Source organism: Curcuma longa, chromosome 11 (assembly GCF_044706935.1).
Source record: "Curcuma longa cultivar G26 ecotype Majalengka, Jawa Barat chromosome 11, ITB_CL_G26_1.1, whole genome shotgun sequence".
Taxonomy (NCBI): domain Eukaryota; kingdom Viridiplantae; phylum Streptophyta; class Magnoliopsida; order Zingiberales; family Zingiberaceae; genus Curcuma; species Curcuma longa.
In genome coordinates this window covers 3,997,597-4,019,809 of record NC_133871.1, presented here as the reverse complement: position 1 = coordinate 4,019,809, position 22,213 = coordinate 3,997,597, and the positions used below count along the sequence as shown (strand labels likewise).

General features: G+C 43.0%; 7 protein-coding genes across 7 annotated transcripts; 2 read left to right on the top strand and 5 right to left on the bottom strand.

The window, feature by feature from the left end:
- Positions 1-322: 322 nt before the first annotated feature.
- Positions 323-3,933, top strand: LOC141840852 (uncharacterized). The gene is made up of 9 exons (XM_074728932.1): positions 323-422; positions 518-598; positions 744-833; positions 947-1,113; positions 2,495-2,564; positions 3,134-3,213; positions 3,305-3,367; positions 3,502-3,578; positions 3,656-3,933. Exons 1-9 carry the CDS (start codon positions 342-344, stop codon positions 3,754-3,756), a joined length of 810 nt encoding a protein of 269 aa, XP_074585033.1. The 5' UTR covers positions 323-341; the 3' UTR covers positions 3,757-3,933.
- Positions 3,934-4,347: 414 nt separating this feature from the next.
- LOC141842152 (1-aminocyclopropane-1-carboxylate oxidase homolog 1-like) lies at positions 4,348-5,539 on the bottom strand. The gene is made up of 2 exons (XM_074730374.1): positions 4,673-5,539; positions 4,348-4,596 (listed from the first exon to the last, which is right to left on the bottom strand). The coding sequence occupies exons 1-2, from the start codon at positions 5,537-5,539 to the stop codon at positions 4,348-4,350; spliced, it is 1,116 nt and encodes a 371-aa protein (XP_074586475.1).
- Positions 5,540-7,170: 1,631 nt separating this feature from the next.
- LOC141838229 (1-aminocyclopropane-1-carboxylate oxidase homolog 11-like) lies at positions 7,171-8,649 on the bottom strand. Its single transcript, XM_074725638.1, has 2 exons — positions 7,637-8,649; positions 7,171-7,556 (listed from the first exon to the last, which is right to left on the bottom strand). The coding sequence occupies exons 1-2, from the start codon at positions 8,486-8,488 to the stop codon at positions 7,308-7,310; spliced, it is 1,101 nt and encodes a 366-aa protein (XP_074581739.1). The 5' UTR covers positions 8,489-8,649; the 3' UTR covers positions 7,171-7,307.
- A 97-nt stretch (positions 8,650-8,746) lies between these two features.
- Positions 8,747-10,164, bottom strand: LOC141838228 (1-aminocyclopropane-1-carboxylate oxidase homolog 3-like). Its single transcript, XM_074725637.1, has 3 exons — positions 9,575-10,164; positions 9,181-9,502; positions 8,747-9,086 (listed from the first exon to the last, which is right to left on the bottom strand). The coding sequence occupies exons 1-3, from the start codon at positions 10,117-10,119 to the stop codon at positions 8,835-8,837; spliced, it is 1,119 nt and encodes a 372-aa protein (XP_074581738.1). The 5' UTR covers positions 10,120-10,164; the 3' UTR covers positions 8,747-8,834.
- A 100-nt stretch (positions 10,165-10,264) lies between these two features.
- LOC141838230 (electron transfer flavoprotein subunit beta, mitochondrial) lies at positions 10,265-13,683 on the bottom strand. The gene is made up of 5 exons (XM_074725639.1): positions 13,558-13,683; positions 13,199-13,486; positions 11,483-11,563; positions 11,171-11,265; positions 10,265-10,675 (listed from the first exon to the last, which is right to left on the bottom strand). Exons 1-5 carry the CDS (start codon positions 13,624-13,626, stop codon positions 10,450-10,452), a joined length of 759 nt encoding a protein of 252 aa, XP_074581740.1. The 5' UTR covers positions 13,627-13,683; the 3' UTR covers positions 10,265-10,449.
- A 2,104-nt stretch (positions 13,684-15,787) lies between these two features.
- On the top strand, positions 15,788-16,587 carry LOC141838231 (ethylene-response factor C3-like). Its single transcript, XM_074725640.1, has one exon. It carries the CDS (start codon positions 15,798-15,800, stop codon positions 16,539-16,541), a length of 744 nt encoding a protein of 247 aa, XP_074581741.1. The 5' UTR covers positions 15,788-15,797; the 3' UTR covers positions 16,542-16,587.
- A 3,871-nt stretch (positions 16,588-20,458) lies between these two features.
- On the bottom strand, positions 20,459-21,784 carry LOC141836884 (lysM domain receptor-like kinase 3). Its single transcript, XM_074724353.1, has one exon. The coding sequence runs from the start codon at positions 21,782-21,784 to the stop codon at positions 20,459-20,461; it is 1,326 nt and encodes a 441-aa protein (XP_074580454.1).
- Between the last annotated feature and the right edge of the window lie 429 nt (positions 21,785-22,213).

Here is a 22,213-nt window from a genome sequence, read left to right as displayed (position 1 = left end):
TTATGATTTTTTTTATACATATAAATTTGGTTCTGTATGGATTAATTTCTCGAGGCAAACTTACGGAAGACCCCTCAGATTACAGATTTGTGAAATAAGTCCCTCTATTTATTAATATTATTCTTTTATGTGATAAAAAGTGACATGATATACAAAGAGTGAAATGCCTAACGGCCAAACTTGTGGAGAAGTTTGGTGATTTTGAAATTTCAAAGGTCACGTCGAAACCGAAGTAACCTCGAGGGTTAAAGAGAAAATTTCCTTACGACCAATAAACGCCAACCGCTATTGAAGCGCAATGGCGTCATCCGATCGGCGTGGACGAGCGCAGCGCACCCAAGATGGGCAGGGATCTCTACGCCTTGGACTTCGACGGCGTTCTCTGCGACAGCTGCGGCGAGAGCTCCGCCTCCGCCCTCGAGGCATCACTCCTACTCCTCCTCACTTCCGTATTCCCTCCTGCTTCCATCGGCTCTTAGTCCTCACCCCTTTTTGTCTCTCTGTGATTTCAACTTAGGCTGCTAAGATCAGATGGCCTTGGGTCTTCGAGCAGGTTGACTTCTCCATGGAATCGTGGATCATCGACCAAATGCACATCGTGAGTTCCTAACCGATATCCTTGTTCCTCTTTTTCTGCGCGAGTTCACCAAAGTTACAAGTCGGCGCTAAGTTATTTTGAGCGATAAAAGATATTCCTTCTGCTAAAATGAGGAAATAAGAAATGGCAAATTTCCTTTTTGCAGCTCCGTCCGGTGGTTGAAACAGGTTACGAGAACCTATTGCTTGTTAGGTTATTGGTGGAGCTTAAAGCACCTTCCGTGAGGAAATCATCGGTAATGCCTTCAGTTGCAGACAAGTCAAAATTTTGTGTCTATTGTTCAGTGTAGGATTTAAGTATGCTGGTAGAAATAGCTTATGCAGATCTTTGCTCTCGCTTAATTTAAAGGTTGCAGATGGATTAACCGTTGAGGCAATATTGGAGAACTGGCCGAAATTGAAGCCTGTCATTATGGAGGAGTGGGGTGAAGAGAGAGATTCTTTGGTTGACCTCTTTGGAAGAGTGAGGGATGAGTGGATGGAGAATGATCTCTCTGGTTGGATTGGTGCTAACAGGTATTTTGTTTACTTTCCAGAAATTGCAGCTTAGTATTTCTGTGTTTCTAGTTCCTAAGATCATTCAAATGCGAGATTTTCTAGTCAGAAGAGATTATATAATGATGTAGTTGATAATTCCTTCAGAACAGTACCTAACTTACTGATGTAAGTTATCTGATCACTATGTTTTGAGGGGAAAAAATGATATTTAGATTCTAAAGGATCATACATGAGCAATATGGAGTAATAAAAAATAGTTCCATATGGACAGCGGATGAACTATATAAAAGCTGCTAAGCACACTGGCTACGGTCCAACATCAATGTAGATACATTTTTCCTATATATTTGAGATTTGTTCATAACATTAGATCAGCTGAGAATTAGAAAGCTTCACAGAAAATAAAAATAGGTAAAAAATGTAGATCCTGATGACATTCTTGCTGAAGTTTGAATGAGTTTGGCTAGCTAAAATGTTGGACAAAATTCTTAGATTATAAAAAGACTGTGAATGGAACAGAACTTCTTACTACTAATTTAAATGTGTACAGTGCACACATAAATTGATGGAATTGTAGAGGGGTTAAGTTAGTAAGTCACACTATGGAACTCTGTGGAAAAGAATTGAATTATAAGAGGTGTAATTGATAAAAAAAACTAACACAAGTCTCGTACAATTTAACACTTATATGACATGTGAACATACAGCTGTCTGACACTATTCTTAAATTTTTTACATGTTATCAATTGGAATATGTATCTGCTTAGATTGTCAATGTTAGAGTGTTTGTGTTAGACACGGGTACAAAATAGATATATGGAGTCTGAATATGAGAATCTCTATGTTTTCAGTTTTCACATAACTTGGCACTATGTTCTTTAACCAAAACTATTCCAAAAGATTCATCATGCTTATATAAATTCGATTTTAGTTTATTTTTTTGAAGTATCACTAAAACAAAACCAAAATTGATTTTTGTAATTCTTTTCAATCAGAAACCAAACAAATAAACCAAAATTTGGTTTGGTTTTTGGTCTGGTTTGGTTCAACAATATCATGTTTCTCATGCCTACCCATGGTTCTAAATCTTGTACTGATCAGACCTAAGCCAGTTCTATGCTGTGATCATATACCTTCAGTTTGGTATTATGTTACTGCTTAAATGTTCATGTATTGGAATTCATACGATTGTTCGCTAAAGCAATGTTTTCCAAACACATAAGGAAAAAACAACAGAGTGCATAACTAGGGGAGAAAAACAACAGGATTTAAGATGTTTTGTTTGAATATCCTACTTTATGATGCTGACATCACTTTGCATGCTTGATTGGCAAGCAATTTATTTAACTCAACAAGCAGAATTCACAAAGTGTATGCTGATCGTGATTTGGCCTTGTAGATTCTACCCAGGTGTAGCAGATGCTTTGAGATTTGCAAGCTCCCAACTCTATATTGTCACAACAAAACAGGTATTGGTTTCCTATTACTTTGTTCAGCCTTCAACTAATACAATTGGAGCTAGTGGAAACAATTTTCACTAAGTTTTCAATAGCTTATCCTATTCTTGTACTATATGTTCGTGATGCAGCATGACTTGTTCTGACTATTCTTATACAATATGCTTCGCAGCAAAGAAGCCTAAGCCCTGAAAAAAACCATATGAAAGGGTAATGAGATGATTAGATAGTGGGAAAAAAAGGGACAAATTCATGTAGATTTATCCTTGGGATTTGCCTCTCACACATGCAAATTGTTTCCATGATGCATTAACACTATATAAAATCCATTACTATAATTAGTATCATTTTCTGTCTGCGCATATACTAATCCCTCTTTGTCACTATATTCTTATATTGCTTATTAAGTAGCTTCACAGTAGAAGCCACGGGACAATTCATAAAGATACTACAAAGTGCTTTAAGTGTTCACAACTCAAACTTAAGGATTCATGGGTGCTTGTAATTCTCGATTCTAGTTTTTTTTTGTTTGTTTGTAGATAATTGTCGCAGTAACTTCATTCTCTCTGTTATATCCTTAGGCCAGATTTGCTGATGCATTATTGCGTGAATTGGCTGGAATAACTATACCTGCCGAGCAAATTTATGGTCTCGGGACTGGGTGTGCACTTAATCTACTCAACATGTTCCTCACTGTATTCATACATGAAATGTGCATGGCTTGTGAAATTGTTTATTTTCCTTTTCTTTAGGCCAAAAGTAAAAGTCCTACAGCAGCTCCAAGCCATGCCACAGCATGAAGGTCTTTCTCTTCAGTAAGTTTCCTCTGTGAGTAATTTTTCTACTCTGTTAAATCATGCATCTGCTCGCCAAGCAATCCTATACTCTTGGAGATATATTTTTTTAATTGGCTTATCTTTAAGCTTCCCATCCTGTTATGTCTGCTCAGCTTTGTCGAGGATCGACTTGCAACTCTGAAAAATGTCATCAAAGAGCCTGCATTAGATGGATGGAACTTGTACCTTGGTGACCTAAATACCTTCGCTTAGTCGATTTATCATATTTTTCAAACTTTTCCTGAGAATAAACTTTCGTTAAAACAGGCAGATGGGGTTATAATACAGAGAAAGAAAGGGAGGAAGCAGAGAGCATTCCCAGAATTCAGCTGCTGGATCTCTCAGATTTCAGTAAGAAGCTTAAATGACGTACGTTTGCTTTCATCCTGAACACGTTGATGACAATACAAGTCTCTGCATGTCGAGCGTACTTCAATTGATATTTATGATGAAATCAATTTTTAGATTGCCAACTGATACTTATGGAAACTGTTGTTACTTGCAAAATTCCAATAAATTCAAATGAATATTCATTTGTAGTAATTTGGTCATAGCAAATTGATAGTGTGCCAGAACTTCAAAATGTGCATTTTTTTCAAAAACAACAATTGTTTGGGCACGGCACTCGAAAATATCCTGCCTGAGAAGTTCCTTAACATTCGAAAATATTCAGGAATTGATTTTTTTTATTATTCAATTTATATATATATATATATATATATATATATATAATTCAGATCTCTTAATTTCAGTTGTCTTAATTTCAGTTGACTAATTCTAGAGGTAGTTCTTTCTTCTTCTTCTGTGAGTAAATTTGAAACATACTTATTCATATTAAAAAACTCAATCATTAAAATATTTATTTTGTCTGAAATTCAAACTGATTCTTGATCCTTTGAAAGAGAAGCTTTTATTACTGACAATGGAACTAACACGTAGGCCATCAACTTCTTCTTCCTTCAAAGAGTGAATTGCTCGAGTGGAGAGTCCCTTCCGGTTCCCCTATCAGAAAAACACTTGATATAATCAGCGTAAAGTACTCGTCGATACTTTGGCACCTCGTCATCCAGCATTGCCTCCTCGATCGGGCCATATAGAGTCTTCTCGTCGGTGCTCGGAGCAAAGAACACCGCCACCGACAATCGAGGTCCTCGCCGGCTCGCCAACACGCGATGCTCCACGCTGATGAACTTGTCGTTGCTGATGAGCTACCAGAGAAGGAATGCGTTTAGATCAACAGAACTTTTCATGATGAAGAGCAACAACGTCGAAGAATTTGTTTACCTGCAGGAGATCGCCGACGTTGACCACGATCGCTCCGGGAACAGGCGGAACGTCCACCCAGTAGCCCTTGTGACGCACCTGCAAGCCGCCGAACGCATTCTCCACCAACAGCGTCAGGCAGATCGGATCGGAGTGCCTCGAGATGCACATGGTGAGCTCCGGCTGCGGGCACGCCGGGTAGTAGTGCGCGGTCATCGTGCGCTTGCTCGACAGGTTGAGCCTCTTCAGGTAGTCTCGGCTCAGTCCGAGCGCTTCCGACAGCAGCTCGAAGACCAGTTCAGCCAAGCCGACCATGTGCTCGTAGTAGGTCAGCGTCTCTTCTCTGCAGACGCTGGGGATTTCTTGGGGATTCAGGGAGTTGCCGAAGGAGCAATAGAGCGTGTCCCTCCAGCTGGCAGCTCTCGCCACGAAGAGGTCGTTGTTGCTGAGGTACTTCACGTTCATCTTCTCTTCGCGGTTGTAGAACTTCGCCTTCTCCGACGGGTCGAGCTCGTGGAACCTCCTGTTCCCCTGCAGCGCGGCTTCGACGATCTCCGGCGGGACGCCGTGGTTCACTAGTTGGAAGAATCCCCAGGAGCTCGACGCCTCGCGGACTCGGCCCACCACCTCCTCCCGCCGGTGGGCGAGGGCGGAGAGGTCGATGATGGGGACTTGGAGGCCGGCGGGGGCGGCGGCGTCCTTGGGACTCGGGAGATCGTCAGGGGAGTGGATGAAGATCCGCGGGAGCTCGGTGGTGCCGCTGTCGACGAGGCCTTTGACGCCGGCTTTGGTGGCGTCGAACGCGAGTAGCTCTTCCAGGCGGCCGTCGGAAACGGGGTGTGGCCCATTGCCGGCGACGGCGGTGGCGGTGGTTGCTGCTGCTGCCATTTAGTTGGGGTATAAACGGTTTCGCGTTGATGAGGCTCGATTTGCTCTATTTATAGGAATTTTGGCGCTATGTTTTAATTTATTATATCCAACCACGTGATATTTTTATTCTTTTTATAGAAAAAAACCCCATGAATAACTGTTTTATCATGGCACTGGTGCCGTTCATTTTGGTTCAATGTCTAGATGAATTTCAAGTGTGATCTGATAGTGAAAACGATTAAGAAGATCATTTTTTTAGTTTCGTTCAATGTGTAGATGAATTTCAAATGTGCTCTTAGTCCCCACTGCTTTTTGTCTCTCTGTGATTGCAACGTAGGCTGCTAAGATCATAATAAGTCAACATGAAAATGCAGTATGATGGCCATGGATCTTTTTCATGCAAGCAGGTGCGAGATGGCCTTCTCTTCTCGACTTCTCCAATCGTGGGTCATCGACCAAATGCACGTCGTGATAGTTCCTAACCGACATCCTTGTTCCTCTTTTTTCTGTGCAAGTTCACCAAATTTACAAGTCGGAGCTAAGTTATTTTGAGCAATAAAAGATATTCCTTCTCCCAAAATGAGGGAATGAGAAGTGATCAATTTTCTTGATCGGTCCGAGATCAAAAGATGGATTGACTTCTGTTAGATCAAGCTTTGTCAAATAGTCTCCTGTCGAATCGGGTTCTTATCGAGTTGGCTTCCTCCAGATGTTTGCATGTCAACTTCCTCTTGATTTCTCCTGTCGAGTCAACTTCAATTCCTCCAGCTCTTCTCTTGTCGGGTCGAGTTTCACTGAGTTGGCTTCCTCTTGATCTTCATAGGATCAAGTTTCTGTTGAATAGTCTCCTATTGGATCGGGTTTCTAGTGGTGGTGATTGAAAGGACTTAAAAAGAGAGGTTATAAGGAGGGCCAAGGCATGGCTTGGTTTCTCTTACATTCAAGTCAAAATCCTGAGAGAAAAAAGGTGAGAGAACAAAATAAAAATGGTGAACTTTAATGATTCACATACCCTTCTGTGATGGCATTGTTCCCTTATATAAGGGAAGGAGAAGGCGTGCAAATTTCTTAACGGGCATATCTTTGTAATCAGTGTGCCTTCTTTACTCGGCATCATTATTGTTAGAAGTCTTATCGGAGATTATAAAGAATTGTTGAATTAAGATTACAACAAATAACTTAGACTTATCTGTGGAGATGACTTATTGACTAGTAATCTCAAATTGCCAAGCAAGAAAGGATAAGCTGCTTGGGATAATTAGGTTGTCTTGTATGATTGAGTTGAGCTGCCTTGTATAACCGAGCTTGTCTTGTATGGCCGAGCTGAGCTACCAAGTCGTCGACTTAGCCAAGTCATCAAGTCTGAGTCACCTAGTGTTGAGTTGCGAAACTGAATTTGCTCGACTACTGACTGACCGAATCGCAGGTGTCTGGATGACAACTTGAATGTCTTACTGCGGCACCTGCCCCGGGACGCCTCAGCAGTGAAAAAAATCATATGAAAGGGTAATGAGATGATTAGATAGCGGGGAGAAAAAAAAGAGGACAAATTCATGTAGATTTGTCCTTGGATTTTGCACCTCACACATGCAAATTTGTTTCCATGATGCAATGACGCTATGTAAAATCCATTACTTTAATTAGTCTCTTCCTTCATAATAGAGGCCTTTATTAACGGTAATGGAACTAATAACACGCCATCAACTTCTTCTTCCTTCAAAGAGTGAATTGCTAAGAAGCTTTTATTACAATGGAACTAACACGGCATCAACTTCTTCTTCTTCCTTCAAAGAGTGAATTGCTCGAGTGGAGAGTCCCTTCCGGTTCCCCTATCAGAAAAACACTTGATATAATCAGCGTAAAGTACTCGTCGATACTTTGGCACCTCGTCATCCAGCATTGACTCCTCGATCGGGCCATATAGAGTCTTCTCGTCGGTGCTCGGAGCAAAGAACACCGCCACCGACAATCGAGGTCCTCGCCGGCTCGCCAACACGCGATGCTCCACGCTGATGAACTTGTCGTTGCTGATGAGCTATGTACCAGAGAAGGAATGCGTTTAGATCAACAGAATTTTTCATGATGAAGAGCAACAACGTCGAAGAATTTGTTTACCTGCAGGAGATCGCCGACGTTGACCACGATCGCTCCGGGAACAGGCGGAACGTCCACCCAGTAGCCCTTGTGACGCACCTGCAAGCCGCCGAACGCATTCTCCACCAACAGCGTCAGGCAGATCGGATCGGAGTGCCTCGAGATGCACATGGTGAGCTCCGGCTGCGGGCACGCCGGGTAGTAGTGCGCGGTCATAGTGCGCGTGCTCGACAGGTTGAGCCTCTTCAGGTAGTCTCGGCTCAGTCCGAGCGCTTCCGACAGCAGCTCGAAGACCAGTTCAGCCAAGCCGACCATGTGTTCGTAGTCGGTCAGCGTCGCTTCTCTGCAGACGCTGGGGATTTCTTGGGGATTCAGGGAGTTGCCGAAGGAGCAATAGAGCGTGTCCCTCCAGCTGGCAGCTCTCGCCACGAAGAGGTCGTTGTTGCTGAGGTACTTCACGTTCATCTTCGCTTCGCGATTGTAGAGCTTCGCCTTCTCCGACGGGTCGAGCTCGTGGAACCTCCTGTTCCCCTGCAGCGCGGCTTCGAGGATCTCCGGCGGGACGCCGTGGTTCACTAGTTGGAAGAATCCCCAGGAGCTCGACGCCTCGCGGACTCGGCGCACCACCTCCTCCCGCCGGTGGGCGAGGGCGGAGAGGTCGATGATGGGGACTTGGAGGCCGGCGGGGGCGGCGGCGTCCTTACCCGGGAGATCGTCAGAGGAGTGGATGAAGATCCGCGGGAGCTCGGTGGTGCCGCTGTCGACGAGGCCTTTGACGCCCGCTTTGGTGGCGTCGAACGCGAGCAGCTCTTCCAATCGGCCGTCGGAAACGGGGTGTGGCCCATTGCCGGCGAAGGCTGTTGCTGCTGCCATTTAGTTAGCTAATGAACGTTTTCGCGTTATATGAGGCTCGATTTGTTCTTTTATAAGAAACTTTGGCGCCTTGTTTTAATTTTTTATATCCAACCACGTGATTTTTTTTATTCTTTGTTTTTTTAGATGACTGTTTGACCACGGCACTGATGCTCTTCATTTTCGTTCGATATCTAGATGAATTTCAAGAGATCATTTTTTTTATTTCGCGCATGATTTTGAATCAGACGATATAATTATACTCGGATCGCATCAATATTCAAATAGTTGAACTTACCAATCTTTATTCTTCTTCAACTACTGCAGTGCACTCGTAAACATTAAAATCCCCAGCTAAACTCTCGTTTCAAAGAGTGAAATGGCTGAGAAGAGACTCTGTTCCAAGTCCTCTAGTAGCGAAAACCTGAAAATACTCTTCCAGAGTAATTTCTCGATATTTTGGAGCCTCATTCTCAGACAATAATATCTCTTTGATCGGACCATACAAGTAGTTGTCCTCGCGAACTCCAGTAAAAAACATTGCCACTGACAATCGAGGCCCTCGTTGATTCGCCAACACTCGATGCTGCACACTCTTGAATTTATCATTGCTAATGATCTACAAAATAAGAGAAAAAGAAAGAAGCAGATGAGTTTGATAGAAACTAGCTACTTCAGTACGCTCTAAGCAACACGAAAGGCCGAAGAATTACCTGAAGCAAATCGCCGATATTGACGACTACTGCTCCGGGAACGGGCGACACATCCACCCAGTGACCTTCGTGGCGAACTTGCAGGCCGCCGAGTTCGTCCTCGATGAGCAGCGTCAAGAAGGATGGATCGCAGTGCTTGGAAGTGCCCAGAGTGAGCTCCGGCTCCGGGCACGGCGGATAGTAGTGTGCACTCATGAATTGTCCCTTGGAGAGGTTGATGCTCTTGAGGTGAGATGGATTCAGTCCGAGGGCCTCCGAGAGCAGCTCGTACACCGACTCGGCGAGACCAAGCATGTGCTTACCGTAGGCCAGGACCTCCTCTCTGCAAATGATGTCGATCGATAATCTTGGACGAAGCTAACTGTTAAGGCGTGCAGATGCAGTTGTTTCATACCTGCAGACATCAGGAATGTCTTGAGGATTCAGCGTGGCGACGAAGTTACAGGAGAAGGTATCCCTCCAGTTCGCAGCTCGAGAAAAGAACAAATCGTAGTTGCAGACGTACTTCACGTTCTGCTTGATGTCGCGTCCGTAGAGCTTCGCCTTCACCTCCTTGCGGAGCTCATGGAACCTCCGGCTCCCCTGCAGCATGCCTTCCAAGATCTGCGGCGGGACGCCGTGGTTCACCAGCTGGAAGAACCCCCAGGAGCTCGAGGCGTCGCGGATCTGCTCCACCGCCTCCTTCCGCCGGCGGGAGTTGTCGGCGACGCCGCGGAGGTCGATGACGGGGACTTGGAGGCGGGCGAGGGAGGGCGGGGAAGGGAGTTCATCGGGGGAGTGGACGAAGATTCGTGGGAGCTTGGTGATGCCGGCGTCGGCGAGGGCTTTGACGCCGGATTTGGTGGCGTCGAACGCAAGCAGCTCTTGCAGGCGATCGGGAACTGCCTCGGCGGCGCTGTTGTCGGCTGCTGCTGCTGCTGCCACCGCCGTCGCCGCCATTTAGATCGGAATTGGAGCTTCGCAAGGAAAGGAAATAGGAATCAATGGTGTATAAAAACAGAGACACGTCAAAGTCTAAACCACGTTTTTAGACTTATCTATTGTAATCTAAACCACAACTACTAATTAGATAAACAATGACATATGGAGCAAAAAGATTCCATCTTATCTAGTTGTTTATATCATTGTGATCTAGTGGTTTTCATCTTTCAATCCAAACAGACAGACACCGTTTCTTTGGTAATACATCTGGTGTGAGAAATTATTGTTGAAATATGCGAAGAACATTAAAGTCGAAGATAAGTGTTTGGAGTTGGTCAAACAAATGTTTCATAGAACACGAGCTTCATTCTTCAACTTGTCGATGAGTTCATCCACCGATGAGACAACGACACCAGCTTTTCTTTTGGGCGGTTCTGTAACTTGAATGATCTCCAAATCTGGTTTGATCTCCACGTTCAGCTCTGCAGGTGTAACTTTCTTGATGACCTTCGATTTAGCTTTCATTATGTTCGGAAGAGTTGCGTATCGAGGTTGATTTAACCTTAAATCCGTCCTGCACAAAGAAAATACCATTACATAACCTTTGCTGAAATTGATATAAGAGTGTTCTATAAAAACCCTAATTTGTAGTAATGATCGGATCTTCATGGAGATATAGCAAGCATACCTTTTCTAATACTTATGTAGCACTTGCTAACAGTTATAATGTCTGGAAATATGACTTATTAAGGAAAAGAAGTACAAGACATAGAAATGAAGTATCGAAGTACAATCCAAAAAACATCAACAGTGGATTCTGGTCCTCCTGTAATCTCTTCAATTCGGAAATCATCTCCCTTCACATGCTGACATGGCATACACCAGCAATTACATGAATAGACAAACGCAAGACTGAAACTAGATAGCTATCATTTAGTCGAAAAACTATGTCATTTAACTCAATTGAGCTTGTTTTCCAAGTAGAATGTATGCCATTCAAGTGACATGAAAAATATTGCTAAAAAAGCAGATAGCAGAGAAACAAGGAAACAAGGTAGGGATATATTACGTGATTACTGCAGGCAAATCAAGAGAGATCGTCTCGATACCACCATCTACTTCTCTTTCCACTGTTGCGGTTTGGTTTTCTTTATCCAGCACGACCTACTAAGATAAATTGTGGGCGAAATAATATGCATTAGCTTCTGGCTTTAAGAAAGATTCTCCAGATATATCACCTCCAAACTGATCGACTACCCAACAGCAGATCAATGAGTAAAAGTAATTATAGGTAAGAGAAATAAAAAAGAGACAGCCCCTAGGCAAGAACAGCACTAGAATATAATCATCGTTGGTATATGATTGAATCATAGTATCTGACCTTTGAAGCAAAGGTTCCTTGTGGCCATCTAAGTAGTCCAGCTACCATTTGTCCTGTTTGGTTGCAGTCATCATCAATTGCCTGATGAATACAAGGGAAAAAGGAACTTAGAGACTTGTATCAAGGAACTGCCAAAGTGATCAAAAATAAATAACATCTCAATTACAAAGATAAAAAAAAAGACCCATTGTGCAATACATATGGTAAAAATACAGAAAATGCCAAATTCATCCCCAATCTTGGATGCAAAAGGTTAAGGATGGCATTAATCCTAATGTGCAGCGTACAACAATGTCAACATGTGTAGAGTCGGATGGTGGAACAAAATCTGCTTAGCCAATCAAAAATAGTTGAGAACTAAAAACATTTATATTGACAAAAATCACTGACATATATCCAATAAAGTTTAGTAATCAATCAATCCAACTCATAATTCTGCGTTGAAAAAAATGTATCAAGTATAGACTGTAGAAGAAATAATACAACAATGTAAAGTATGTCATATTTCTTAGTAATATGCATATAATTATTAGTTGATGATTAGTTATTTGTGATTGTTAAACAGTAAAGTAAGTTTTTGTGACCGTCAACTAAACCAAACCAATTTTTTTCCCTTTTCACCAAATATTGCCCGTACAGCCGCCCAAGCCCTAGATCAACCTAATTGGATCGTGTATTGCATATTAAATGCTATTCCTAGTACAAAATGCCTAGGCGAACACACTGCTTTTTAGAACACTGTTTTGATCTTTTGAACTTTCTATATGAGTAAATAATATACATTATCTCAAGTATGAGGAGAAAACCTGCATCAAACACACAAATCTACAATTGACAAAAATGATAATGTTAGAAGACATTAACTATTTTAAGAAAGGAACAAAGGTTAAGCAAGTCACACTGACATAAAAGAAAAGATGAATTCTAGAGAAGGATAATGCCATGAGTCTAAAACATAGAAGCAAGAATCAGAAAATTTGAGATGTCCGACAATATGCAGAAAGGTAAATATACAAGTTTGAATGATCTGATAAGTGGTATAAGCCAAACGTCCATGTTAGTATCTTTGTGAGCTCAAGAACCTTCCTCATATTCCAAAGGGCATTTCCGCTTTAAAAGTCTCAAGTATTTTCAACTCAGAAACCTCAAAGTAGTGTTAAGTCCCAATAAATAGGTAACTGTAATTCATGCGACACTAAAGCAAAAAATGTTTAACCAAAATATATGTATTTCTAACTAACAAATAATATGATTTACCCATTTACTCATACAATATGAGATATATATAAACTTAAAGGAGATGATACTGAATGCATAAAAAAATGGGAAATATGATATTTAAGAACAGCATTTAACCTTGTTTGCAATGAAATACTTCAGAAATCATCATGCTGAGTATACCAAGAATTAGGTGTTCATTCAAAAAACAAAAAAAGTCAAATTTAACAGCCTAAGCAAAGGTACTAAGTTCACCGATAACAGAAAATTAGCACGGTCGATACAGCACGATAAAAGAAACGCACATTGTATTATATTTAATTCACCGTAGAACCTAAAGAGTGTAAAAGAAAACAATCGACACTCTGTAACACTTTGCAAGATCTGAAGTCGTGCAAAAGTTTAAGAGATGAGAGCAATCCTTTTTCCTGATCCCCAAAATGAAATCTTTCAATCAATTTACGAAAACAAATAAAATCATAAATCCGATTCCATCACCTGCTTCCCGAGGATTAAGAGCCCGGGCCGCTCTACCTGAACGAGGGCCTTCAGGATCTTAGCCACGGAGAGCGGGAGCACCGGCACGGTCCCCGAATCTACGTGGACGGCTCGGTCGGCTCCCATGGCGAGGGCGGTACGGAGCGTGTCGGCGCACTGCGCGGGGCCGACTGAGACAGCGACGACCTCCCCAGCAACTCCGGCCTCCCGGAGGCGAAGAGCTTCCTCGAGGGCGATCTCGCAGAATGGGTTCATCGACATCTTGACGTTGCCGGTCTCGACCCCGCTCTGGCAGTAAGAGAGCAACGTTAGAACCCTAGAATGAGGGAAGAGCGAGATAGAGAGAGAGGGTAACGTACCTTGTCAGGCTTCACACGGATCTTGACGGCATAGTCGACCACCCGCTTGACGGCGACCATTACCTTCATCTTGCTGCGTCGCTGCGGCGTCCGCCGTCGGTCAAGGTTTCATCTTCTTTCTCCCTTTCTCTAAAATAAACAAGTCCAGCAATTATTGCTGACGTGGCTTAGATATGATCTCCGTCCTCGGTTTGATTAATATCATAATGTGAGATTAAATGTTGAGGCATGCGGGCTAAGCCGCTGCCACCTGGCCGGCCCGGCTCGGCCTTTTCTTAACGTCAAACTGGGCCGGACCGAATATTAAATATCTAAAGAAATTATTATTATTATAAATTTAAGCAAGCTAATTAAGTTACACGTTGCCAAAATCCATTTCCTTGTCATATGTCTCACGTTCTTCAATACCTTCAATTCTTTTCTTGCCTAGTTCTCTCATTGGAATCATCCATTTCTGTAGTTTGTTTGATCTTGTTGATGCAATAGTTTAGTTCACTAGATTTTCTTTCATATGATCGAAAACTTTTGGATGGGCTGAGCAGATGCACTGAACTTGGATATTGCTTCGAGACTACTTGTACAGTTTCACTGCTTTTAGGCATTATAAGCAAGATTTTAAAGGAAAAGTGTGTTTGGATCTTTGTCCGGAAACATTGAATGAAAGTGATTTTGAGTCTTAGGAAGCATTCAACATATGTTTTTCAATGCAAGGAATCAATAATATGTTTTGGCTTATAAGTTAACCTAAACATGTCGTTAAGTCGGATGAAGGTGATTTTTCGATGGCTATGGAACTCAGTAAGCGTTTTAAGGAACTGCTTCTAGAGCAATTTGCTCCGAATTGGTATCGACTTCTCAAAATTTGGTCACCGAGAACTATACGCCAGCGGGAGGAAGAGAAGTTTCCTCTCTTCTTATGGAGTACTAAGTGCAACCATGAGAAGGTGCGTGGCCAGAATTGTGAGGGAAGGGTGGCATCAAGAGCAGGGGATGAAAATGAAATGTTTGTCTGATGCAAGAGGGATGATGATGCATGGATGCTGCCTACCAAAAGAACCGTTGTGTTCAAAGAACCACATGCTCTTTTCATGAGACATCCAAAGGGAATCACTAGGTCTGCACCATTCACATTCAAGCCTTTGTTTTCATCTCAGTAAACAAAAAGACATCGAAAGAGATTCTTTATTTAATTTGTTCTGATCCTTGTTTGCTCATTTGCACAACTCTTTTAAATTTCAACTTAAAGACCTTCTTGCATGGTCTCTTATAATAATCAAGTCTCGCTCATAAACATTTGAGCTCTTCAATGTAAGTATTACTACTAATGAGACTAAAAACATGTTCTAATTCGATAACATCCTTGTTTACAAGGTATATCTGATCATGGAGTAAAATAGCTTCAATTTGTTATTCAACAACATCCTTGTTTATAAGGTATAACTGATTATGGAAGAGTAGAATAACTAGCCCAATTGCTCACCTTTTCTATCTAATCGTCTCTTAATTCCTTGAATACACAACAAAAATGCATGTTGCTAACATTAATACGACTCCCAAGTCTCACAGCATACATATATTCATTGAGAAGAAGAAAACTTCGCAAATGAGTTGTCCTAATATTTTCAATATTGAATAAAGAACTCTGAATAGAAGAGATAAAAATTAAACACTAATTTGATGGCCGATATGATTTAGAAGTGGAAATCTCACTTAACATGTGATTATCACATTATTTTGTAAGAGGAAAAAACAGAGTGGAAATAGAAAACTTGCCTCATCATGTGAACCCTCACAGATAAAATGAGCATGAAAAAGAGTGTGAGTGGTGAGTCAGTTTGGTCTTCAAATCCTCTTTGAATTCTCAAGAGTTCAATCGCAAGGGAAGCTCCTGTTTAAGAGAAAAAAAAAGATTAATTAACTCATAATTAGAATAGAAAAGTTGAAAATTATTCGCAGATCAATTGATCGAATTATATATCAAACAAAGAAGTTACTCGGGCAAGCTAACTGATCGACATGGTCCAAAATATCTTTAAAATTTTTAAAAATAAGATTTTTTTAAAAATTTTGTTTTTTTAATTTTTAGCTCCTCTAGAATTTTGAATAGAGCTTCACGTGCGGCCTTGACGCGTGGCGCCCTAAGAGTTGTACAGATCCATCCAACCGGCCTCCTCCAGTATAAATTTGAGCTTTCCTTGAATGAACTGCCCAAGGCCGCTCGGGCAGGAGAAGAGCATTTCATGGAGTACTCCTTCTCCTACTCCTTGCACCACCACCACCAGTCGCCGGAATCCCCCACCGCCTCTGACGAGGCCTCCCCATCCCTATTCCCCACTCTCACTCTAGGCCTCTTCTACCCGGACGTCCCTCTGCCCTTCGGCATGAACGACTCCGACGAGATGCTGCTGCTCGAGATGCTCGCCGGGGCCTCCGGCGAGCCCTGCAAGCAGAGACCACTCCGCCTCAAGGAAGAGGAAGTAGACTCTTCGCGAAACAGGACCGACGAGGCGTCGGCGCAGGTGGAAGCGGGAGCACGAGAAGAGAAGGAGAAGGCTTACCGGGGCGTGCGGAAGCGGCCGTGGGGGAAGTTCGCGGCGGAGATCAGGGACTCAACGCGGCACGGCGTCCGGGTGTGGCTGGGGACCTTCGACAGCGCGGAGGCTGCGGCGATGGCCTACGACCAGGCGGCTTTCACGATGCGCGGCGCCACTGCCGTGCTCAATTTCCCAGTGGAGCGGGTCCGGGAGTCGCTCCTCGGAATGGAGCGCCTGGAGAAAGAGGAGGAGGAGGTGTCGCCGGTGTTGGCGCTCAAGCACCGCCACTCCATTCAGCGGAAGTCGATGATCAAGAAGGAGAACGCTAAGGAAATGAACCGCAGCCACAGCAGTAGCAGCAGCAGCAGCAACGTGGTGGAGTTTCAAGACCTGGGAGCAGACTACCTGGAGGAGCTTCTGAGAACATCAGAGGTTGCTGCCAATCCCTGATGAATTCAAGAACTTCATCCTTTTTTTTTTTTTTTACTGAGGCAAATCTCTCTTTATCTGTAAAATGAAGCTTTTTTGAAAAAAAAAAAACAACAGTATATGCACACCATTATTACAGTAGCAAATAGCAATCTGCACTTCAGTTCAAATCTGGCACAAACAATTGCTACGGCGTGATCTTTATTTTTAGAAAAAAATAATGAAAAATAATGATATATCAGCAATAAAAAGACAGATGGTTAGATGCACCATCATTTTGGCGAAATGATGCAACAAATGCAGAACTTGCATCATTGGCAAAAAAGCTACAATCATATATTATCGGCACGTTTGCATTCATTGTATCCAACTGAGGAGGTAACAAGTCCTCTCTTAAGTGAGAATTCCTTGTTTCACCTGCCATTCCCTGTTTTTTCTCTGGAAGTATCAAGTATTGATTGGTTGTTCTATATTTGACAGTTTCAGAGTTGAAATATCAAGTCTTAAGGATGAACTAGACCATAATGAATGTTAGGCATGTTAACTTTTCGTGTAGAAACATTAATACCTGATGTAGATATATTTATATTAAGAAAAGAAACAAAACCCAGATCTGGATCAACCTTAGCATGCATTTGTATTAAACCATCATAAAATTGCTCTTAGATTTGATCAGATGCAGATGATTATAAATATTCCAGGTTGCAAACACTGAGAATACATGTCAAAAAAAAATCCTTCCACGTATTAAGGAGAGTGATAATGATAACCTTTTTTTTTCTGTACCATGGAAAGCTAGTTGGTTGGCAGTGCCACGTACTGGTGTTCCTGTAGCAGGTTCATGCATTTATGGTACGAGGTAGGCTTGTAGCGTTGTCTGCCATGATATTGATCACATTTAGTCAATAATAGCAACAGAATCGGAGCCAAAGTAATCGCTCTCATGATCAACTTTGTGGAAGATCCTTTAAGCTAAGCTTTGTCATTTTCTTTTTAATTTACAAGTGCATGAGTTGTCTCAGTGCCGAGCTGTCAAACTGAGGACTAAAACCATACAAAAGATGCATAACTTTCATTTCACATTACAAATTTAGTAGAGAAACAAGGATTTCAGTTTGGTTTGTATCAGTGTAAAAAAAATGATGTCTTCAATTTGGTGTCTCCATTGCCTCACTTAGGCTGCTAGGATTTCTGTCTCCGCCCCCGTTTGATTTTGAGAGACAGAGACAGAAATAGGATTTTTGTCTCCGTCTCAGATAGAATTTCTGTCCACTATCAAACTGGGGACACTGAAATGGAGACGGAGACAGAATTTCTACTCATCTCCGCTTCCGGCACCGTCACGCTGCCGTCCGGTCACCGCCGACGGAGACCATTGTAAATGCGTCCCTGTCTCTACTGTCTCTGTATTTCTGTATTTCTGTATTTCTTAAACCAAACACAGCCTTAAGGTGCTCTTGAAACCTTCTAAGCAATATAGCCCTGATGTTCAAATTTGATCTCTCTCATTTGATTATGTAAACATGGAGACTTAAGAACCTACCATGGCATTTCCTTTTCTAGCTCATTGTCTTATATTAGTTTGCCATGCAAAACCTAAACTTTAGTGCAAGACAAAACAAAAATCCAAAATAAGAGGTGATGTTGGATGCCAAATTTTATCTCATGTCATGCTCCTACCTATTGTCTGAAAAACTCCAGTTGATTGGACATCGGGACCGTTCTTTTTTGTTTGATCATTTTCTTCAGGCATCCTGGAAAACTGTCAGCCTCAGATGAGGAGAAGCTTCGACAAATATATCTTTTGATCAAGATGACCGATCAGCACAGTGAGCGCTTCCTGTGTATGTTTGTTCTAACTTGACAATATGAACCACTAATTCTAAAGGGGGAAAATGATGAATAATTTCAACCTGAGAAATGATGGTAAGCGCATTCAATGGTTTGATTTGTCATGAGATACGAGTTAAGACAAGGGAAAAGATAGATAAGCAAACTAGGAAAGCTTGAACTTAGATCTTGGGTCATGATACTTCTTCCCGTTCCTGTAGATCCATAGCAAGAAATACACTGAAGCATACAATTTACATAGGTCTATAAATGAAGATAGACGGGAGTGGTGAAGGAAAGGAATGAATTATCCACATAAACCAGTAGTGACAATACATCTAGAAGAATTTGAAGGTTGTTTGGGAGATATGTCTGAAGGATGATGTTATCAAAAAGGGAATCCTAGGTTAAAAGTTTTGCCTCAGGTATGATCCATGCTAAAGTTGTATCTTCCACACCCTCATATAGAAAGCTGTTAATCAAATTGTCGCATTGTTTCTGCAAGTTTCAATCACTTGCCAAATAAAACTTTAACCAGGGTTATCCTTTTTAATTTACGCTCGGCCACATTGAATTGCCTATTGTTCTGTGTTCATAACTAAGTTCGAAATGGCAATGCACATTGCTGATGATATAGTTGCAAAGCAATTTAGTGCTTACCACGGATTAGAGATCATCTTCAAATAGGTTTGAAGATTGTCTAGTATCAACTTAGAGAACTTGTCATTCGAGCTGTAGCGAATTTCTATATACATAAATGTAAATCTGAAGCATATTTCAGATCATGGTATATAGATAGCATGTTAAGTATCACAAAGTAGTTCTTAGATTAAGCTAACAGTGATCTGAGGATCTTAAGATAACAAAGATAAACACATACGAAATCAGAATCTATAAACTGTAAGCTTGCACTGGAAAACTTCTCCTATAGAATCTACATTGTTTTTGATAGTAGATATCTGAAATTTCTAAAGCAGCAAGAATGCAAAATTAGTTGCTGGCGACAAAACCCCCTAAAAAGTATGACATAAAGAGGAAAAGCACCATTCCACGCCGAAATCTTCAACCTAAGAATCAATGCGAAGCCATCAATCCGGAAATCACCTGAAATCCGAATAAGCCGGAAAACCCTAGATCGAGGATCTTCGTCCATTTAGAAAATTCACGCATAGAATTCGGATCGCTAGGCGATGAGCGATCAGCAGCCGTTTCATGAATCGAGAAATCGAATGCGTACCTGATGAGCGAGGAATTCCAGCTACACGATGAAGTGAAATCATGGAGCAATGGAGACGAACAAGAAAAATCCCCATCGAGCCGGTCACCGTCGCGCCACAGCTGCTCGATCAGTTGCCTGTTGAGAAAACCCAATTCCATCGCTCATAATTGATCACTATGATAAAAATATTATTTTAACTTCATCAAAATTTAATTTTTATGCATTTTAATAAATCGTAATTAATTCAATCATACTAATATCAATACGGTATATCTCAAATTAATTATCTTCATCAACCATAAGCTTATCCAGATTGAGTCAAAACGTCGGTAAATGATGGTCGTTTTACAGCTTTCATGAAAAATTATAAAAGATTTTGTCAACTTTGACCGATCGTTTAATCGTGCGTTGACCTAACACTTCTACGAAGTCAATCTTTTCCGGTTCATACATCACAGATTTAGATCGAATTTGTTAAAATTAAAATTTTCTAGTTTGCTTTTCTGACTTTAGTAAATATAATTTAATTTTAAAAAAAATAAATAATAAATACTCATTTGGAGATTGTCAAATCTATCATTTTCCAGTAGATTGGCTGGATCGACGCCGCCGATCGATAACTTTTCATTATTTTTCTTTCATCATTATTTATTTATTTATTGCTGCTGTTTCATGACTTGAGAGTTCTTTCTATTTAATTGAAGAAGAAAATTTCAATTTATTGAGTTCGTTGAAAATTTCAAAATATCAACTTATTCTAAAATGATGATATTTTATTTTGATTAAATGGCGAAAAAATAAACATTTACAAAATCGGAAAGCGAGTCAGTTGGCGCACAAGGACACGGGTAGTCACGAGTCGACTCGGGCAACTCGGGCGCGGACTCGTTCACCGGGCTACCACCGCCGTCAAGTAGCTTGTGCCCGTTGTCTTCACCTTCTCGTCCCACGCCTTCGCCTGCAGTAGCAGCTTTGACAGCTGCCCCGCCACCCAAACCATATCGGGCCTCGCCTCCGCCTCCTCCGCCACGCACCTCAGCGCCACCCGCACCACCTTCTCCGCCGCCTCCACTGGAAATGAGTCACCCAACCTCCTGTCCACCCACTGCCTTATCCTCCCCCTCCTCCTGTCCTCCACCTCCTCTGTTTCTTCCCGCATCGCCTTCCTTGCTGTCTCGACCACTGACGCATTCTCGATCGCGCCGGTGTCGCGGCAGAAGCGGTACCTCACCGGCTCTTCCCCGGAAATAAGCTCGAGGAGTACGACCCCGAATGCGTACACGTCAGACCGCCGTGATATCGTCCCCCCGGCGAGGACCTCTGGCGCTATGTACCCCCTTGTCCCCTCAATCTTCCTTCCTCTGCTCCAATTCCTCATCAAACGCAATGGCTCAGTGTTCGCCTCCTCCTCGTTGCTGTCGGACCCGGGAATCTCGCCGGCGAGCTCCGCGGCGCCAAAATGGCATATCTTGGCGCGCAGCCCTGGTTCTACGACCATGACGCTGGAGCTTGTCACTTGGTTGTGGACCGTCCCCTGCCTCTGCCGCCTCCCGGGTGTCCCCGCCACCGCCACCGCCGCCGCCTCGGAGTGGTGGTGGATATACTCCAACCCCTGAGCGAGGTCGGCGGCGACTTGTATCCGTGAGAGCCAGGTGGAGAGAGGGGTAAAGCTTGGATTTTGTGGGTTCCGGAGGCAGTGGGCGAGGCTAGGGCCGGTGACGAAGGCGTAAACAAGGTAGAGGTGGTCGTCGGCGTCGAGGGAGGCACCGAGGATGTCGGCGAAACTGCAGTGGTGGCTTCGGCAGAGAGCGGCGATACGTGAAGGTAAGAAGGCGGGGTCGCCCCGGAACCGGCGACGGAGGACGACGGCATCGGCGCCGCGGAGGAGGCAGCGCCAGGAGTCGGCGGAGGGGGTGAGAGGCGGGGAGAGAAACCCGCCGGTGGCGGAGAGGATCTCGTCGAACGGATAGAGCACAAAACGGCGGCTGTCTTGCGCGGAAAGGGAGAGGCGGAGTTGGACGGCGGCGGCGGAGGAGGAGGTAGAGGAGGTGCTGGTGGAGGCAAGGACAGAGGAGGAGCCGTAGACGTAGTCATTCGCGGAGGAGGAAGAGGGGTAGATGATGGCGCCGTTGGAGACAGAAGCCGACGGCGAGAGCCTCTGCTTGGGCTTCGCCGCCGGCACAACCGCCTCAACGTCTCTTCGAGTCCTGCACATTGAATCTTGTCTAGGTGATAGGGAGCTCGATTGAAGCGTACGTAGACTGCGTGGTGGTCATGGTGCTTCTTCCGCGATCGCCATTAATGGAAATGGAGATCAGAAGGGAGGGCCGTCTACCTTTCCATCTCGCTCACCTTCGATGACCAAGCGCAACGTTGACATCGATTGATTCTCTGCTTCAACTTGCGTTGCTGCTCTGGAACCGATCTAGGTCAACGTTTGGGTGACGTCAGGATTTGAGATTGAGGCGAGGAGATAGCGATGGGAGTTAGTCAAAGTTTAAAAAGTAAAGCTGCCGTTGTATCCGTGGAAGACTGGAAGGTGATGATTAATGGAGGCGTGATTTGTGAGTTTGACCGTGGAAACAACAAAATGTCAACGAGGGACAATTCTTCTAAGCATGAAAAAAATTAACATCAATTTTTC

Bases quoted from the DNA above. Each gene is read 5' to 3' on its own strand.
- LOC141840852 (XM_074728932.1), top strand. From the start codon at position 342: ATGGGCAGGGATCTCTACGCCTTGGACTTCGACGGCGTTCTCTGCGAC. The intron at 1,114-2,494 runs GTATTTTGTTTA...TTGGCCTTGTAG, and splicing joins GGTTGGATTGGTGCTAACAG to ATTCTACCCAGGTGTAGCAG. The intron at 2,565-3,133 runs GTATTGGTTTCC...TTATATCCTTAG, and splicing joins ATATTGTCACAACAAAACAG to GCCAGATTTGCTGATGCATT.
- LOC141838228 (XM_074725637.1), bottom strand. From the start codon at position 10,119: ATGGCGGCGACGGCGGTGGCAGCAGCAGCAGCAGCCGACAACAGCGCC. The intron at 9,503-9,574 runs GTATGAAACAAC...CATCATTTGCAG, and splicing joins GACATTCCTGATGTCTGCAG to AGAGGAGGTCCTGGCCTACG. The intron at 9,087-9,180 runs GTAATTCTTCGG...CTTATTTTGTAG, and splicing joins ATATCGGCGATTTGCTTCAG to ATCATTAGCAATGATAAATT.
- LOC141838231 (XM_074725640.1), top strand. From the start codon at position 15,798: ATGGAGTACTCCTTCTCCTACTCCTTGCACCACCACCACCAGTCGCCG.
- LOC141836884 (XM_074724353.1), bottom strand. From the start codon at position 21,784: ATGTGCAGGACTCGAAGAGACGTTGAGGCGGTTGTGCCGGCGGCGAAG.
- LOC141842152 (XM_074730374.1), bottom strand. From the start codon at position 5,539: ATGGCAGCAGCAGCAACCACCGCCACCGCCGTCGCCGGCAATGGGCCA. The intron at 4,597-4,672 runs GTAAACAAATTC...CTTCTCTGGTAG, and splicing joins ACGTCGGCGATCTCCTGCAG to CTCATCAGCAACGACAAGTT.
- LOC141838230 (XM_074725639.1), bottom strand. From the start codon at position 13,626: ATGAAGGTAATGGTCGCCGTCAAGCGGGTGGTCGACTATGCCGTCAAG. The intron at 11,266-11,482 runs GTCAGATACTAT...TTATCTTAGTAG, and splicing joins AAGGAACCTTTGCTTCAAAG to GTCGTGCTGGATAAAGAAAA. The intron at 10,676-11,170 runs GTAATATATCCC...TTCTTTGTGCAG, and splicing joins GATTTGCCTGCAGTAATCAC to GACGGATTTAAGGTTAAATC.
- LOC141838229 (XM_074725638.1), bottom strand. From the start codon at position 8,488: ATGGCAGCAGCAACAGCCTTCGCCGGCAATGGGCCACACCCCGTTTCC. The intron at 7,557-7,636 runs GTAAACAAATTC...TCTGGTACATAG, and splicing joins ACGTCGGCGATCTCCTGCAG to CTCATCAGCAACGACAAGTT.